The sequence below is a fragment of the Perca fluviatilis genome, chromosome 2, assembly GCF_010015445.1.
Source record: "Perca fluviatilis chromosome 2, GENO_Pfluv_1.0, whole genome shotgun sequence".
NCBI classification, from domain to species: Eukaryota; Metazoa; Chordata; class Actinopteri; order Perciformes; family Percidae; genus Perca; species Perca fluviatilis.
This window is the reverse complement of record NC_053113.1, coordinates 862,207-880,450: the sequence shown is the minus strand read 5'-3', so window position 1 is coordinate 880,450 and position 18,244 is coordinate 862,207. Positions and strand designations below refer to the sequence as shown.

General features: G+C 41.0%; 1 protein-coding gene across 1 annotated transcript in view; it reads left to right on the top strand.

Annotated features, from left to right (window-relative positions):
- The window catches only part of LOC120570713 (NACHT, LRR and PYD domains-containing protein 12-like), a 565,262-nt gene that overhangs the window by 533,481 nt on the left and 13,537 nt on the right, over positions 1-18,244 (top strand). Inside the window, exons 4-15 of the mRNA XM_039819198.1 lie at positions 5,705-5,815; positions 6,093-6,194; positions 10,784-10,862; positions 11,031-11,265; positions 11,412-13,209; positions 13,309-13,482; positions 13,578-13,751; positions 13,847-14,020; positions 14,116-14,289; positions 14,383-14,553; positions 14,649-14,822; positions 14,916-15,089. Of these exons, the coding sequence (XP_039675132.1) occupies positions 5,705-5,815; positions 6,093-6,194; positions 10,784-10,862; positions 11,031-11,265; positions 11,412-13,209; positions 13,309-13,482; positions 13,578-13,751; positions 13,847-14,020; positions 14,116-14,289; positions 14,383-14,553; positions 14,649-14,822; positions 14,916-15,089 (3,540 nt within the window). The remainder of the gene's footprint in view (positions 1-5,704; positions 5,816-6,092; positions 6,195-10,783; positions 10,863-11,030; positions 11,266-11,411; positions 13,210-13,308; positions 13,483-13,577; positions 13,752-13,846; positions 14,021-14,115; positions 14,290-14,382; positions 14,554-14,648; positions 14,823-14,915; positions 15,090-18,244) is intronic.

The window sequence follows — 18,244 nt, the reverse complement described above, 5'->3', positions numbered from 1 at the left end:
ATGTTCTCTGTCTTGTTGACATGTTCTGCCCAGCCATGTCCTTGACCTCCATTGTGATGGCTGCTCTCTCGTGCTGTGTCAGTGTCCACCTGTGGACTGCACCTTTGTTCAACGAAAAACCTGTAAGCCCACCTTTGGTCTTTGAGTCCCTGTTTGCTGTCTGTTCTATTACCTGGTCACATGCAGTGCCTGTAAAGGCATATGTCTGCTGCCTCTGTGCCACAAAGTCACCTGATTGTACCTGTGTGTAGATTCTTGGATGAGTTTCCTTTAGAATGTTCATCTCCTGCCAGTATGCTGATAGGTATCTACTGTAATTGATTCTGTCGTAGGAAAAGAACCATGGCAGCATGAACCGGATGCTGGAAAGATGCAGACCCCAGTTTGCCTCTCGTGTGGCCCTCACAAATGATAGCAGATCCTCTACCATTTCAATGTAGGAACTCCAAAACTGGTATGTCTTGCTTTCTTGTTGTTTGTTGAATTTGTCATAGCCTTCAAGGATTGTGTTGAACACCTGTGAGTCACTAATTACTTGACCTATTTCTTCAGGAAAGGCACTTTGGAGGTCAGCAGCAACTTTTAAAGCAGCTTCACGGCAGTCTTGAGAAAGGGTTTCAAGGTAGGCTTGCCAGCGTAACCTGTGTAGTGCCTCACACATCAACTTGTGGCTTCGAATGCTTCGGTTATATTGGTGACCTGTTATAACTCCTCCAACAGACCCAGCAGCAATAACGTCAGCCTCAATCAGAATGTCTTGTAAGCCAGCATCTCCAAATCGCTTGCCAATACAGGACAGGAAAGCCATACATGTGTGAAACTCCCCCATTCTAATTGTAAGTCTTTCCTTATATGTTTCACTCTTCCACCGTATCTCCTGAGCTTTGGCATAGATGGCTTGGTCAAAGACTAGAACTATCTCCTGAAGTTGGAGTCTGTCTGCAATTTCTGTTGACCTTTTAAGGATGGTTTTTACAGTTCCCAATTCTGTAGGACTTGCATCAATCACTGGAAGGTACTCAATGTTGGTTGGTGGTGGAATTGGATCTCCACGGATCACTGTATTAAAACCAGTCCAGCAAGGAAGGACTTTGCCATGGACTGCAGTCTTCATCAGGAAGTAGGCACCATCTAATTTTTGTGCTGATTTCCTGGTAAGGATGTGGGTGTCTTGATTTAGTTCCACTTCTTTTCCAAAATGTTCTGGGCCTGTTCTCTTCCCTCTGATGTATGCCTCAAGGTTAGTAGGGGGCGGATCAAGAGACCTCTTTCTTGTTTTCTGTAAACACTGATGGTCAGGGGCAGGTTCATTACATGGAATCATTTTTTGAATTATTATGCCATTTGTATTGTGTGTAGGCCCCTTACCAGATAACGTTTCCTCTGCAAAATCATTATTGTCCCAAACTAGAGTTGCTTGCAACTGTACTTGCATGTTTTTGGGGATGTAAGTCTCACCTCGTAGTATTTGTAGCTGTGCTAAAGCTGTGTCATGTTCAAGTACCTGTGAGTTAGAGGAACAGTGCCCAAGACCATTCAACAAGCCTATCAGCTGAGCTGATCCTGTCATGTGTCTGACAGCCATGGCTAATGCACAATGTTTGGGCATAAGCCATCTCCCCCTTTCATTGTTAGCTTAATAACATCCTGGCGCCAGTGACACAATCTTCTCAGCCTCCTCTTCACTAACATTCACTCTTTCATTGTCAGTAGAGGGATCTGTTTTCATGGCTGTAGTCCATGCAATGAAATTGAATAGCTTATCTGGGACCAGATTTGATGCAGCTGACATCGTAAGTTGCTGTGCTGTTGGTGGCCATGTGAGTTTGGTTGTTGTCTTACACTTTTTAACTATGGCATCTTTCAGTGTCATAGCTGCATGGTACAAGAGGCGGTTCTCATTTGTGTCATCTGTTTCAATTTTTCTTGTGTTGTCTTCATCTGATGATGAGGATGAAGATGATCCAGCTGTGGCAACCTCATCTTGGACCATTTTGTGTGGTGTCAAATCCTCAACATAGACAAAGTCATGCCTTGATAGTTTTTGAAACTTTAGAAAAGGATAGGACTTTTTTAGTCTCACTTTCAGGGAACCAGATTTGTAAGAGGAGATGTCAATTCCTTCTGTTTCATGGACACATTTCTTGAACAGTGCATTCAACTTTGATAGCTTAAGCACTTTCCGCTTTCTTAGCAAACTCTCCTCCACCACTGTTGTACAGAAATGCTTGTATCCAGTCTGAAACTGGCTGTTTCCTGTGCAGTCATGTTCATCTGATTTGTACAAAAATACAGTGTAGTTTCTGTAGCATCTGAAATGATACATTGCTTCTGAGGCAACAAGGTCCATTCCACGTATTTGTAGTAGCAGATTTTCATCCCTGCATGACTCTGCTGCAAGAAGCAGCTTACCAGCTGTCAGTGTTTCACATTTTTGAAGATTCTCCTTTACCCTCTTCCGGTTATATTTTTGGGTGAAATATTTATCACTTCTGCATATCAAGCACTGCCTTGGAAGGAGATGTGGTGCTCTTTTTAGATGACCCGGAACCTCTGTTGTGGTTGAGCGGAGAACTCTAACCTCTGTTGGCGTATTATCGTTTGTAATTGGGGTGTATGCCTCTTCATCTAATATATTGTAATGGAAAAGATAAGGGAAAAACAGAAAAATGTGATGACTGCATGGATTGTAGTAGTAGTAATGCTTCCAACTTTATAGTTTTTCAACACTTGAGATTCAAATTCTTTAAAATGTCAAATAAAACAAACATAATTGTTTATTGAAATACATGTTTTCTTCTTTTTAGTGTATTAATTACTCAGGACATAAATTGGCTAAAAATGTCAGCCTTATTTTCAGTTTCAGCAACTACAAGCTGATACCAAATTGGATAACCACTTCAAGTTACTGCTGAGCCCTAATGATATGCTTTTATTATTCATATTGACACAAGGTGTGATTACTGTATACATTTTAATCTGGGCTCATCTAGTTACACTTTTTATTTAATTTTTTTTAGTAAGCACCTCATAAATGTAAATCCTCATTTATTAGACCGTGAACCAATAATTTTACTACACTGTTTACAACTCTGCTAATGTTTCCCCAGGTAATCCCAGATCCTCAGCCCTGCTGTGAGATATCTTCTTGACCTGATCTGACTAAACCCTGACACATCTATTCTGCTGAAACAATGAAAATGCTCTTTGTTTTTCACGGTTCAGCATAAAACCCTTTTAATGTTTTGCTCAACTGTTTGGTGGCGTGCATTTTCAGTCGCTATATGTTGAAAAATGTGTCCACTAGATGTCGCTGTGTCTATAGTAGCCTTTTTATTAGTTTACCTTGACTAAAATGTCAATTAAGACAGAGGGCTCTGTCTGGCCCTTCTCTTATTACATTCATGGTCTGGCCCGGCAAGGTTTACATGGGCAGGGTTTGTTTTTTGTGTGCATAGTTTCATCGGGATCTATATATTGTTAAAATGATATGTTAAATGTTCTACCATTTTATATACATATTACTGCCATATATTACTAATACTAAAGCCTTGCTTGATCAAATAGTTGAATTGTCATTTAGTTATAAAGGTAGTCATGCTAAGACAATACATATTCAACTTTTATAAGAATAAATATATATTTAACTTAATATGTTATTACATTATATAATTATATTCTATGATTTTTCACTGTTTCTGAGATGTAAATATCTGTAATTTATGTTTGGGGTTAAAATGAATTCTAAGCATTTATACCATGATTTATCCAAACATATGAGGTCAAACAACTACACTTAACCACTATAAAGCTGCTTTACAAACCTTCAACTTCCTGTACTGTCTTGTCTCTTCTCGCTGGCTCTCTCAATATTTCTTTTGTTAGCATACTGCATGTAGCATTCTCTATGGTAGCCAATATGAATTGGCATATCTGGAATGTGGCCTTCTGTGATTTCATATTTTTCCACAGCTTTTTGGGCGATTTGGCTTTCTTTTGTATTTAAATTCACCCACTCTAAAAAACTTTGTACAAACTTGATCCAACTTGTTACTGAAAAGGGTATGATGTTTGTTGATGTACAGCTAGTAACATGCACACAACACTCCATATCCAAGGTAAAGTGTCATAATATTTACGTTGGATGTATAAATATAGGCCTACAATGTAACGTTACGGCGACCGGCTTTGATTACGGTTATGTTACTCTGTTACTCCCGCCCATTTCGGGGTCCTAGTCTGGCCGTCTGCGATTGGTTAGTATTTTTAATGACGTTAAAAACTACAATCTGATTGGTTCAGCTACTAGAGCTGTCCCGCGATTTGCCTAAGCAGATTGACAATCAAAATATACGTTTGTGAAAATATATGATCAAACCAGAGTTGCCAACAAATTTTATTTGACTAGATATAATTACTTAATATCGTACATAAAAGAATCGTATACTCTATCGATGGAGATCGATCAACAACACGAAAAACGCGTTCGGCCCACCGTCTAATGTGGGCGTCACTGTATTCTCTGACATCTAAGGTTTCCATAGATACCTGGTATGAGCCATTCCATCCAGGTTTGCCTGTGATATCCCCATTGGAAGCCGAGAATGCCTCTGACACCATGTAAGCCCCACGTGCATTCGACCAGTTAGATTTAAATGCTATAAGACCCGTCTACATTTTTAGCCAATGAGCAGCCAAGTCGACAGACACCTAATTTGACCCTGAAATTGTAACCCTGTAATGGCTGGATCTGTGTCAAAGCAAAAACAGGGCCTCGTAAAAGCATGTGTATTTGAGAAGTGTTTTATTTTGTACTTTATTGGCTTTTTTCTTTGCACTTTTCAATTGAAATAAGAAAAGCAGACAGACATATCCGTAGAAAAGGATTTATTTGGCTTCTGGATTTTTTCTGTAGCTGAGACGTGGCTATGGCATTGGTGTCTGTATCTGATGTGTTTACAGCAGTGTATCTTAATCATTTTACAGATGTATGACTTGGACGGAAATAAAAACCTCCATTCTAGCCTCTGTAACTCTGTGTCAGTAAGGCCTAGAATCACCCTGACACTTGTAACAAAAACTTGAGACTGTTTCCTTTCCAATGATGTCAGAGTGTCAAAGTATATGGGAGCTGTACCACTTTTAATTTGGGTATGATGTTTAGACCAAAGAGCATGAAATTTCAAGCCTTTTTTAGGAGGTTTTAAACTCCTACTCTCATCCAGGTCAAATAACAGAAATAACAGCTAGTTTAACAAAGAAATACAATATCACGAGTGATTCATCAGATTTACTTACTTTTTTTTAAAAAACAAACTAAAAAAAAAAATACAAAAAAAAAAAAAAAAAAAAAAAAAAAAAATAATTTTTTTTTTTTTTTTTTTGCGTCAGGCTATAATATACCAACCAGCAAGCACTTTGTTACCCTGTTAGAAGCACTGAATAAACGGGAGTAAAAGTCATTTGTACTAAATAATAGCAACACTATCATAACTTTGGGGCCTTTTCTACAGCAGCACTAAGAAAAGTTCACATGTTCACAACATGATCTACTCTGAGACAGATCCATTTATAGTATTCATCATGACGCTCAATGCTCAAAATAAGACTTATATGATATTATTGATATTATTATAAAACAGAGCAAATTAATTAATGTAACTAGTTTAAAGTATTATTTTCATCTTAAACTACTTTTCATTAGTCTGCAGCAAAGACCTGAACCAGGACCTGAACCCAGCTGTGTGTCCATGAAGAGTGACCGGTCTATGGGTCATCTTATTCAGTTTAAAGATGAACAAGCTGCTGATGGAAGGTAAGAATTTGAAAATTAACTTTCTAATTATCTGCCTTGCCTGCGAAAAAGAATCCAGACTTGGTCCAGAGCTGTTGTAGGACTCAACGATATAATGTGTCAGCAGTGACATCACAGTGTACACCTACTGTATAAATAAATAAATAAATAAAATTAACTTCTTACTTTGTTAGTCAACAAAGAGCCAACGACTGAGATGAGACAGGATCTGTCATCAGATTACATTTTACAATAGTACAAACAATAGTTACTCATCCACTGTCTTTGTTTGTATCAGGATGCAGAAACCGGGACCTGAACCCAGCTGTGTGTCCATGAAGAGTGACTGGTCTGTGGATCGTCCTATTGACTTTAAAGATGGACAAGCTGTTGATGAAAGGTAAGAATTTAAAACTTTTTTATTATCAGACTCTCTGAACTTCATGGTCTAGGTTCGGCGATACCACAAAATTTGGTTTTGATCTGATACCCACTGATACCAGGACCAGAACCACCAAACAGATTAATTGGTTTAAAGAAATGCCAATGAACCAGATCAGAACCTTTTTTTGGAAGTCATTTTAATAGTAGTAATAATAACACTACATAAAGAGACCAAAACAACCCAAGGCTAAGTTATACAGCCCTGCACACTGGACTTGTATCTTTCACTGTATCTGTGCTGGTTCCTCCTGCTCCATACTCCTCCTGCCTCTCCTCCTCCTCTTCATCATTTTCCTCCTCATCACCACCACCATGACTGGACTTAACTAATAATAATACTAGAAACAGTAATAAACTTGAATACGTTGCATACTGTATTTACATTCAAAATAAAAGACTTGCAAACTTGTGATAGACTAGAATTATCGATATATATTAATGATTTTAGGAAGTCATTGTTATAATCAGAGGTGTCAAAAGTATTCCCATTCATTACTCAAGTAGAAGTACAGATACTAGGGTTTGAAAAGATTTCTGTAGAAGTTGAAGTATCAACTAAAGCATTTTTCTCAAGTAAAAGTATAAAAGTACTGGTTTCAAACTACTTAAAGTATTAAAGCAAAAGTAATGTAAGGGGGAAAAAATGCCATTAAGGACAAAAGCTTAGCCCAACTCCACAAATTTTTTTTTTCTAAAGACAATGGGCCTCATTCACCAATATCTTCCTAAGTTTTCTCTTAAATATGTTCTTAAGAAGGTTCCTAAGAAAAGTCTACGTCGGATTCATGACGTTTTCTTAAACAACAGATTTGTTCGCATCTGTGTTCTTAGGATTGATGAATCCCACGTCTTCGTAACTGAAAGCGCGTGCCAGTTCTTCCTAATTAGCATAAAAAATGCCCCGCAAATTCCCATATAAGGACATGACACTTCCTGTGCACCTCCTGGAGACAGGTTTTCGGAGATTGTCGGAGCCGCGGTGGAGGAAGTACTGAATCTCAGTACTTAAATAAAAGTACAAATATCCAGAGACATATTTACTTTAGTAAAAGTAAAAGATGTCCACTACCACAAACAAAGCCTGGCTTTTAAAAGAAGTTCCTATCCTAACCAGCATAAAACGGAAATGTGTTGTTAGAATCAGAATGCGGTTGGTTTTATTCATGGATGTATTTTATTTTCTTTAACCATGCAAGTCAGCAAATAAAGTGTGTGAAGCAGCGCAAATGGGGAGATGTGAAGAGGTCCAGCCAAATAAGTAAGATATGAACGCGTCTTACGCAGTCTGGCGGAGGAGTAAACGACGCTGTGGTGAGAAATAGATGGCAACTATGATTTAAAAACGGGAATAATAAAAACAAACGTTTTCATTTTCACTTTTACCGGAGGCTGTATTACCGAGGGTCAGTGGCGCTGCGCCCGGGTTCTGCAGCACCAGAGCAGGCTTGGATCAGCGGTGCCCCATATATACAGTATCTACGGCAACCAAACTTTACTGGTGAGACAAACGGTCAGGAAGACGTTTTGGCAGGGGGGAAACTGATCAGAAAATGTAACGGAACATTGTAGAAATGTATTGAGTAGAAAGTATAGATAATTGCTGCAAAATGTAACAAAGTAAAAGTCAAAAGTAGGCTATGCACTATTGATTCTACTTAAGTGAAGTACAGATACGTGAAAAATGTACTTGAGTACAGTTACAAAGAACGTTTTGTATACTTTTACATTTGGCGCTTTGGCCATATAAATAGCGATCAATCACCAAATAACGAAGATTAATCAAATAAATTGTTTTATTTTTCTTACATAAATTAATCAGAAATACATTACAGTACAATATTAGTATTGTAAATACTGTTGAATTGAAAAATGTCGAATATTTAAAATATGTTATACCAATTTTTAATGCGTAACGAATGCTTTTCAGTGTTCGTAGATTTTGTTCTTAGCTAAGAACAAATCCAAGTTAAGAAAACATTAGTGAATGCCAGAATCTTCGTAAAAAGTGCTAAAGAAGGGTTTAAGAACACATTTCTTCGTAAGAACGGTTGGTGAATGAGGCCAAATGATGACTATAATGTTATATTAAAATCATACCTGCAAACTCAGAAGCGCTGAAAAAGGTGACACATTTCTTCTCTCTATCTCTATTATATATATTTAAAAAAGGAGCACCTTGTTCAATTTTATTTGTCTGTTCTGTATGTTCAAAAATATAAAACAATTAAAAGTTGATCTAAATTTAAAAAAGGAGCACAAGCGACATTAAAGAATGGCTTCTGTATACAGTATATTAAGGCCACAGTGTTTTTCAGACAACGGCAGCTACAGTCTGGTGTTACAATCCTCTCCAGTGAAATACAGACACAATTTTACACTGTTTAGCTGTCAGCATTTTAACCGTGTTTACTCCAGCTGCTAGCTAACGGTAGGCTAACGTTAGCTGCTGTCGAGTGTAGTTAGTGTTAACTAGTGTCCCGTGTGGCGATGTTTCAGTTCCCTCTAACGCCTGTTTTCAGAGCATCAGAGAGAAGCGCAGGCATTTAAGTGGCACCTAAATAAGGCACCGAAATCCTCGTTGCTATTCGGTCCGGTAGATAACAGTCGTTAAGGCACCGGTGCCGTATTAGCATGGGTCTGTGCAGGTGCGATTGATAGATAGATAGATAGATAGATAGATAGATAGATAGATAGATAGATAGATAGATAGATAGATAGATGGATACAACTTTATTGTCCACTGAAATTTGTCTTTGGCACTCTGGTAACATAAAACACATAAAACACAGCTCTCAATATAAGTTAAGTTATATAATTACATACAATATAAAAAAGGCATGAATAAATAATACTAGATGGATCGAGTACAAACCAATAGGGTGTCGGAATGGTATATGTTTATTCTTCTCATCCAACCACAATCAAACTCACTCTATCCGGATGGCGCAATTTATCTGGCTAGTCTTTTTGTGTGTGTATTTTTTAACGATGACAAGCTGGGATGAAGACAAGCCAAACTGAAATAGGAGTAACGAGGCTACTTTTTAAATGTAAGGAGTAGAAAGTACAGATAATTGCGTGAAAATGTAAAAAGTCTGCTGTAAAATAATTACTCCAGTAAAGTATAGATACCCAAAATTTCTACTTAAGTAAGGTAATGAAGTAGTTGTACTTTGTTACTTGACACCTCTGGTTATAATAGCATAATAAATTCATATTCCCTCTCAAACCCGCTTTGACCTAATGCAAACATATTATTGCCAAACGTATCAATAGTGCACCTGTCATGTCTCTTCTTCTGGGTCCTGGTCCTGCTTCATCGGTGCTGCTCTCGCTGACAGTGCTAACCTATCTACTAGCTGCCTGTCCCCTGAACACACTGTAAAAAACATCTCCTCACTATCTGCTAGCTGCTTGACCCCTGAACACACTGTAAAAAAATGTGGTCTCTGTAGACAGCCCAGGCTCCACAAACCCCAACAAAAACAAGATGTGCCAACCTAGGAGGTTGAGTTGTTTGCTTTTCTTTTAACCAATCACAGTCGTCTTGGGCGGCGCTAAGCTCCAGACGCAGCAACGGTGGTTCTTCCCAATAGTCTTGGGAAGAACTTGTTTTGGTGGAACATTTGCAACCCGCAAAAGAAAACGCCACATTCAATATTAAATGAAGATAACTGTTGACACAATACAGTAACGTGAGCTATTTAAATTAGCTGAAACCTCATTGGCTCTTACCAGTATAATTTCATCATGTGTACTTCGTCCACAGCAATCCCACCAATCTTTCCCAAAATGTCCCAGTTAGATAGGAAATGGCGTAAACATTATTTTTAAATCTTTACAATCTTTCCCCAAAAGAACCAAGGAGGCCTGCCTTGTTGCACAATCTTAACGTTCAGTTTGGACCATCTAAATTTAGGAGCACCATCTACAATTCCCCAGGTATTGTTTTCATTCTACATCCCAGCCTATTTGCGCACGACCAAAGAAAAAAATGGACACAGCTTAGCTTACTGGCTGGTAGCACGCAGCAAAAGACACTGAGTAACATTTACTAATCAGAGTTGGAGATGACGGAGAAACAACAGAACTTGAAAATCCTCCTGCTCCCCTGAAGTCAACTGTGAGGGAACATTTTTCCTTCCCTGTGAGTGAGTTATGGAAACAAACAACGAAGATAAAGCATGTTGGCTCCAAATAAATCCACAAAATAATGGTGTATTCAATTGCACCTTTTTAAAGACTCTGAGAAACTGTTGTTGTGAAGTACCCTTCTGTCATCTAGTGGCTCACACTGTGGCATTGCTGTCCTGTTAAAAAAAGATTCTTCTTCTGATTTGGGAATGTCCGTACAGTAATCCTCGATACGTCATCAATGCATTTGGTGATTTAGCCAATGACCGCGTCCATGTATGCTTCTAAACTATTGTCCTGAACCACATAACACCCCATTGTGCTACCTCAAGAGACACAGTTGCCATTTTGTCATTATAAGGACTGTGTGCAGATCATTAAATGTTCTTACACTTAATGTTTTCTCTACAGAGTTCACCAGGAGAGCTCAGAGGGCCTCGGTGGTCAGTCTGATCTGCAGCAGCAAATAGACCTGGACTCCATATTTATGGTGTGTACATATTAAAAGAAAGTTTTTATTAACTACAGATTAAATGATAAACTACCATTCAGATCCCAAAAGTCTCCATGCTGCTCATTTCAAACCAGCAGGCCTTCAGACTGATAGATGAATCACATGTTGAGTTCTTTAAATGTTCACTTCATCATTCTCTTCCAGCTGTTGGAGGAAAGCATCGTCACTATTGTAAAGAACGAGCTGAAGAAATTTCAGAAGGTTTTGACTCCAGATTACCCAGAATGCTTGGAGAGTCAGAGGGAGGATGATAAGGTTTTGGATGGTGAGGATGAGGACGAAGAGGAGAGGAGGAGCAGCAGAGAGGCATTTCTGAAGATCACACTTCACTTCTTGAGGAGAATGAAGCTGGAGGAACTGGCTGATCGTCTGCAGAGCAGTAAGAGGATTTTAACAGATTTAAAAATGGGACATTTACTAATGTCTGAAAATATGCATTAAAATATATACTTATTCATTGAGGACATCTAATGTTGAAATATGCTATCTGACTTATTGATCTTCCTTGTTTGTTTGTTGTTTCAGGGAGTAATTTTGGAATTTGTCATCGTAAACTCAAGTCTAACCAGAAGAAAAAGTTCCAGTGTGTGTTTGAGGGGATTGCTAAAGCAGGAAACCCAACCCTTCTGAATCAGATGTTTACAGAGATCTACATCATGGAGGGAGGGACTGCAGAGGTCAATGATGAACATGAGGTCAGACAGATTGAAACAGCTTCCAGAAAACCAGACAGGCCAGAAACAACAATCAGATGTGAAGACATCTTTAAAGCCCCACCTGGAAAAGATGAACCAATCAGAACCGTGATGACAAAGGGAGTGGCTGGCATTGGGAAAACAGTCTTAACACAGAAGGTCACTCTGGACTGGGCTGAAGGCAAAGCCAACCAGGACATCCAGTTAACATTTCCCTTCACTTTCAGAGAGCTGAATGTGCTGAAGGAGAAAAGGTACAGCTTGGTGGAACTTGTTCATCACTTCTTCAGTGAAACCAAAGAAGCAGGAATCTGCAGGTTTGAAGAGTTCCAGGTTGTGTTCATCTTTGATGGTCTGGATGAGTGTCGACTTCCTCTAGACTTCCACAACACTGAGGTCCTGACTGATGTTACAGAGTCCACCTCAGTGGATGTGCTGCTGACAAACCTCATCAGGGGGAAAATGCTTCCCTCTGCTCGCCTCTGGATAACCACACGACCTGCAGCAGCCAATCAGATCCCTGCTGAGTATGTTGACATGGTGACAGAGATCAGAGGGTTCACTGACCCACAGAAGGAGGAGTACTTCAGGAAGCGTTTCAGAGATGAAGAGCAGGCAAGCAGAATCATCTCCCACATCAAGACATCACGAAGTCTTCACATCATGTGTCACATCCCAGTCTTCTGCTGGATCACTGCTACAGTTCTGGAGAAGGTGTTGAAGACCAGAGAGAGAGGAGAGCTGCCCAAGACCCTGACTGAGATGTACATCCACTTCCTGGTGGTTCAGTCCAAACTTAAGAACGTCAAGTATCATGGAGGTGCTGAGACAGATCCACACTGGAGTCCAGAGACCAGGAAGATGATTGAGTCTCTGGGAAAACTGGCTTTTGAGCAGCTACAGAAAGGTAACCTGATCTTCTATGAATCAGACCTGACAGAGTGTGGCATCAATATCAGAGCAGCCTCACTGTACTCAGGAGTGTTCACACAGATCTTTAAAGAGGAGACAGGACTGTACCAGGACAAGGTGTTCTGCTTCATCCATCTGAGTGTTCAGGAGTTTCTGGCTGCTCTTCATGTCCATCTGACGTTCCTCAACTCTGGAGTCAACCTGCTAGCAGAAGAACAATCAACATCGTGGTGGTCTGAAGTGTTCAGAAACAAATCGACATGTTTCTACCAGAGTGCTGTGGACAAGGCCTTACAGAGTCCAAATGGACACCTGGACTTGTTCCTCCGCTTCCTCCTGGGTCTTTCACTGCAGACCAATCAGACTCTTCTACGAGGTCTGATGACACAGAGCGGAAGTAGCTCACAGACCAATCAGAAAACTGTTGAGTACATCAAGACGAAGATCAGTGAGAACCTGTCTGCAGAGAGAAGCATAAATCTGTTCCACTGTCTGAATGAACTGAATGAACATTCTCTAGTGGAGGAGATCCAACAGTCCCTGAGTTCAGGAAGTCTCTCCACAGATAAACTGTCTCCTGCTCAGTGGTCAGCTCTGGTCTTCATCTTACTGTCATCAGAAAAAGATCTGGACATGTTTGACCTGAAGAAATACTCTGCTTCAGAGGAGGCTCTTCTGAGGCTGCTGCCAGTGGTCGAAGCCTCCAACAAAGCTCTGTACGTGCACACACAACTATCCAGATTAAATTAACTTTATAATTTAGAGAAAAAAACTGTTTTGTAATTGTTTTTTATGTACTATTGATTCCTCTTCAGATTAAGTGGCTGTAACCTGTCAGAGAGAAGCTGTGAAGCTCTGTCCTCAGTTCTCAGCTCCCAGTTCTCTAGTCTGAGAGAGCTGGACCTGAGTAACAACAACCTGCAGGATTCAGGAGTGGAGCTGGTGTCTGCTGGATTGAAGAGTCCACACTGCAGACTGGAATCTCTCAGGTTGGTGTTCAGTTAATTAAAAAGGATGACCCTTTGAGCGGTTATTTTCGTCATATTTTACTTATTAGATTGACTTTTTATTGAATCCATTTCAGACTGAGTGGCTGTAACCTGGCAGAGAGAAGCTGTGAAGCTCTGTCCTCAGTTCTCAGCTCCCAGTCCTCTAGTCTGAGAGAGCTGGACCTGAGTAACAACAAGCTGCAGGATTCAGGAGTCAAGCTGGTGTCGGCTGGACTGAAGAGTCCACACTGCAGACTGGAATCTCTCAGGTTGGTGTTCAGTTAATTAAAAAGGATGACCCTTTGAGCGGTTATTTTCGTCATATTTTACTTATTAGATTGACTTTTTATTGAATCCCTTTCAGACTGAGTGGCTGTAACCTTTCAGAGAGAAGCTGTGAAGCTCTGTCTTCAGTTCTCAGCTCCCAGTCCTCTAGTCTGAGAGAGCTGGACCTGAGTAACAACGACCTGCAGGATTCAGGAGTCAAGCTGGTGTCGCCTGGACTAAAGAGTCCAGCCTGCAGACTCAAATCTCTCAGGTTGGTGTTCAGTTAATTAAAAAGGATGACCCTTTGAGCGGTTATTTTCTTCATATTTAACTTATTAGATTTACTTTTTATTGATTCCCTTTCAGACTGAGTGGCTGTAACCTGGCAGAGAGAAGCTGTGAAGCTCTGTCTTCAGTTCTCAGCTCCCAGTCCTCTAGTCTGAGAGAGCTGGACCTGAGTAACAACAAGCTGCAGGATTCAGGAGTGAAGCATCTGTCCTCTGGACTGAAGAGTCCACAATGCAGATTGAAAACTCTCTGGTTGGTATTCAGCTCTTTGAAAATGATGACACTGAGCTGTTATTTTCTTCATATATTAATTATTGGATTGCCTTTCTATTAAATATATTTTAGGTTGATTGGCTGTAACCTGTCAGGGAGAAGATATGAAGCTCTGTCTTCAGTTCTCAGCTCCCAGTCCTCTAGTCTGAGAGAGCTGGACCTGAGTAACAACAAGCTGCAGGATTCAGGAGTGAAGCTGTCGGCTGGACTGAAGAGTCCACACTGCAGACTGGAATCTCTCAGGTTGGTGTTCAGTTAATTAAAAAGGATGACATTTTGAGAGGTTACTTTCTTCATATGTTACTTATTGGATTGACTTTTTATTGAATCCTTTTCAGACTGAGTGGCTGTAACCTGGAAGAGAGAAGCTGGGAAGCTCTGTCTTCAGTCCTCAGCTCCCAGTCCTCTTGTCTGAGAGAGCTGGACCTGAGTAACAACGACCTGCAGGGTTCAGGAGTGAAGCATCTGTCCTCTGGACTGAAGAGTCCACACTGCAGACTTGAAACACTCAGGTTGGTGTTCAGCTATTTGAAAATGATGACACTGAGCTGTTATTTTCTTCATATATTAATTATTGGATGACCTTTCTATTGAATCTATTTTAGGTTGATTGGTTGTAATCTGTCAGAGAGAAGCTGTGAAGCTCTGTCCTCAGTTCTCAGCTCCAAGTCCTCTAGTCTGAGAGAGCTGGACCTGAGTAACAATGACTTGCAGGATTCAGGAGTGGAGCTGGTGTCTCCTGGACTGAAGAGTCCACACTGCAGACTGGAAACTCTCAGGTTTGTGTTCAGTTAGGATCTGAGTATCAATGCAAGTTGAAGTAACATTGTGTAACACATTTTTTTGCGATTGATGCCCTTACAGTTTCAGAGTAATTTACTTCTACACTGCTGTCTTAAATATGGACAGCTGTACATGTGCATTTGCTATGATTACATTACTTGTAGTCAAAAACAATTTTGAGTCCCTGGATGTTTTTTATGACTTTTTGGTCATAACTCTTTCTCTCCCTCTCCATGAACTTTATCCCTTTCCATGAGCACTGGTGGTTAAAAGGATGTCATTGTGTCATTGTTTACATTAGAGAGTCTATGACAATGCACCCCAGGAGCTAAATATTTCTGACATGATTAAATAAATTCAATTCAATTCAATTTTATTTATAGTATCAAATCATAACACGAGTTATCTCGAGACACTTTACAGATAGAGTAGGTCGAGACCACAGAGCAAGCAGTGCGACAGTGGCGAGGAAAAACTCCCTCTTGGGAAGAAACCTCTGACAGACCTAGGCTCTTGGTAGGTGGTGTCTGACGGTGCCGGTTGGGGATGCGATGAACAGTGGCGATAATAGTCACATTAATAATGGAACAGTGACTTCAAATGGTAGTCGTAGTAGTTCATGTCATATCAGGGCGCTGCAGGGTGTTACAGGATGTAGCGTGGACCAGCAGAGCATGGATGGACGTAGCAGGAAGCAGCAGGGTTTAGCAGGACGCAGTATGACATTGCAGGGCACTGCTGAGCTCAGCAGGGAGTGCAGCAGGACCACGGTGACAGCTACAACCAGGATCTTGGTGCCAACGTTCTCCAAGGAAATACTCTGGGGGGAAAAACATAAGGACTCCGGGGAGTAAACTCCCCAGATGCTAGGATTAATAACAAGCATTTCTGGGACGGGATGCACACAAATGGTAATAGAAAGGGAGAGGAAAGAGCAGCTCAGTGTGTCAAAGGAAGGAAGTCCCCCGGCAGTCTAGAACTATAACAGCGTAACTAAGAGAGACAGGTCATAAGGAGAGGTGGCCTGTTCGGGCTTGAAACTCTCCCCTGCCGGATCGGGCTGTGCTGGCCTGCCTCCCTCTACTTTTGTTATATATTATTAATCTAACAATTATGAAGAGAAGCAGGTGGGCCAGTTAGGTGGACACTGCAACTCCTCACTCCCTAACTATAAGCTTTATCAAATAGGAGAGTTTTAAGTTCATTCTTGAATGTGGTGACAGTTTCTGCCCCCTGAACCCAGATTGGGAGCTGGTTTCATAGGAGAGGAGCCTGATAACTAAAGGCTCTAGCTCCCATTCTACTTTTAGAGACTCTAGGTACCACAAGTAACTCTGCATTCTGGGAGCGCAGTGCTCTAGTGGGACAATAAGGTATTAAGAGCTCTTCTAGATATGATGGTGCTTGATCATTTAGAGCTTTGTAGGTCAGGAGAAGGATTTTAAATTCAATCCTGGATTTTACAGGAAGCCAATGCAGAGAAGCTAATACAGGAGAAATATGATCTCTTTTCTTTGTTCTTGTGAGAACACGTGCTGCAGCATTCTGGATCAGCTGGAGAGTCTTAAGGGACTTATTTGAGCAACCTGACAGTAGGGAATTACAATAGTCCAGCCTGGAAGTAACGAATGCATGGACTAGTTTTTCAGCATCGTTTTGAGACATATAGTGTCTACAAGTACGCTCCAGATGTTTTGAAATTTCTGTGGAAAAACATGAAAGTGGCGTGGGACAAGCAAATCATCCCGAAAGCCTGGCGAAGAGCGGGAGGGGCTTGCATCCCGAAAAGAAAAGAACTCAACCACCATTGAACAGTTTCGACAGATAAACCTTCTGAACATTGAAGGCAAGATCTTTTTCAGTGTGTGCACAACGACTGACACAGTATTTAAAACAAAACCACTTCATTGATACATCAATCCAAAAGGCTGGCATCGCAGGCTTTTCGGGATGCCTTGAACATAACAGCATCATATGGCATCAAATCCAGACTGCAATGAAAGAAGGGAAAGACGTCTTGTTCCTCGATCTGTCTAATGCCTACGGTTCAGTCCCTCATTCAGGTGCCGACTACAATCACAAATCTAGTGAAACACTACTTCCAGGATCTACAGTTTTGCCTCACAACATCAGGCTTCACCACAAGTTGGCAACCGCTGGAAGTAGGCATCATGGCGGGGTGTACCATCTCCCCATTGGCCTTCACGATGGCAATGGAGATCATTATCAGAGCCTCGAAATGGGTCGTGGGAGGAGAACGACTACAAAGTAATCAGAGGTTACCACCAATTCGAGCCTACATGGATGATTTAACAACACTCACAACAACTGTCCCCTGTACCAAGAGACTGCTAGAGAAACTTCATCAAAATATAACATGGGCGAGGATGAAGTTAAAGCCCAATAAGTGCAGAAGCATTTCCATCGTGAAAGGCCAAGTCACAGACCAAAGATTTTATGTCGGCGGGACACCTGACCCAACTGTTTCGGAAATGCCAGTGAAGAGCTTGGGGAGATGGTATGATGCGAAGCTCAAAGACACCGATCAGTTTGAACAACTAAAAAATGATACCAGCATGTACATGGAGAGCATCAACAAGACGTTGTTGCCAGGAAAACTCAAGTTGTGGTGCTTTCAGTTTGGCGTACTCCCAAGACTCTTGTGGCCGTTAACTGTGTATGAGATCCCTATCACCAAGGTTGAAAAGTTGGAATGGCTGATAAGCACACAGCTGAAGCAGTGACTTGGAGTTCCACGTTGTTTAAGCTCCGTCAGACTTTATGGACATGGCAAGTTGGAATTACCAATCACAGGTCTGGTGGAAGAGTTCAAATGCACCAAAGCAAGGCTCATCATGACCTTAACTGAATCTGAGGATGCAGTCATTCGTACAGTGGCCCCCCCGGGTGGTAGCAGGAAGGAAGTGGACTCCATCAGAAGCTGTTCAGAGTGCAAAATCTGCGCTTCACTTCAGAGAGGTGATTGGACAAGTACAGCATGGGAGGGCAGGGTTCAGACTCATCCCAAAAACTCTTCTGTGGCACAAAGCAACATCAGTGCAGAAGAGACGGCTAGTGGTAGAAGAAGTCAGGAGACAGGAGGAGGGAAAGCGACATGCCAAGGCCGTCTCAATGGCCAAGCAGGGGAGAT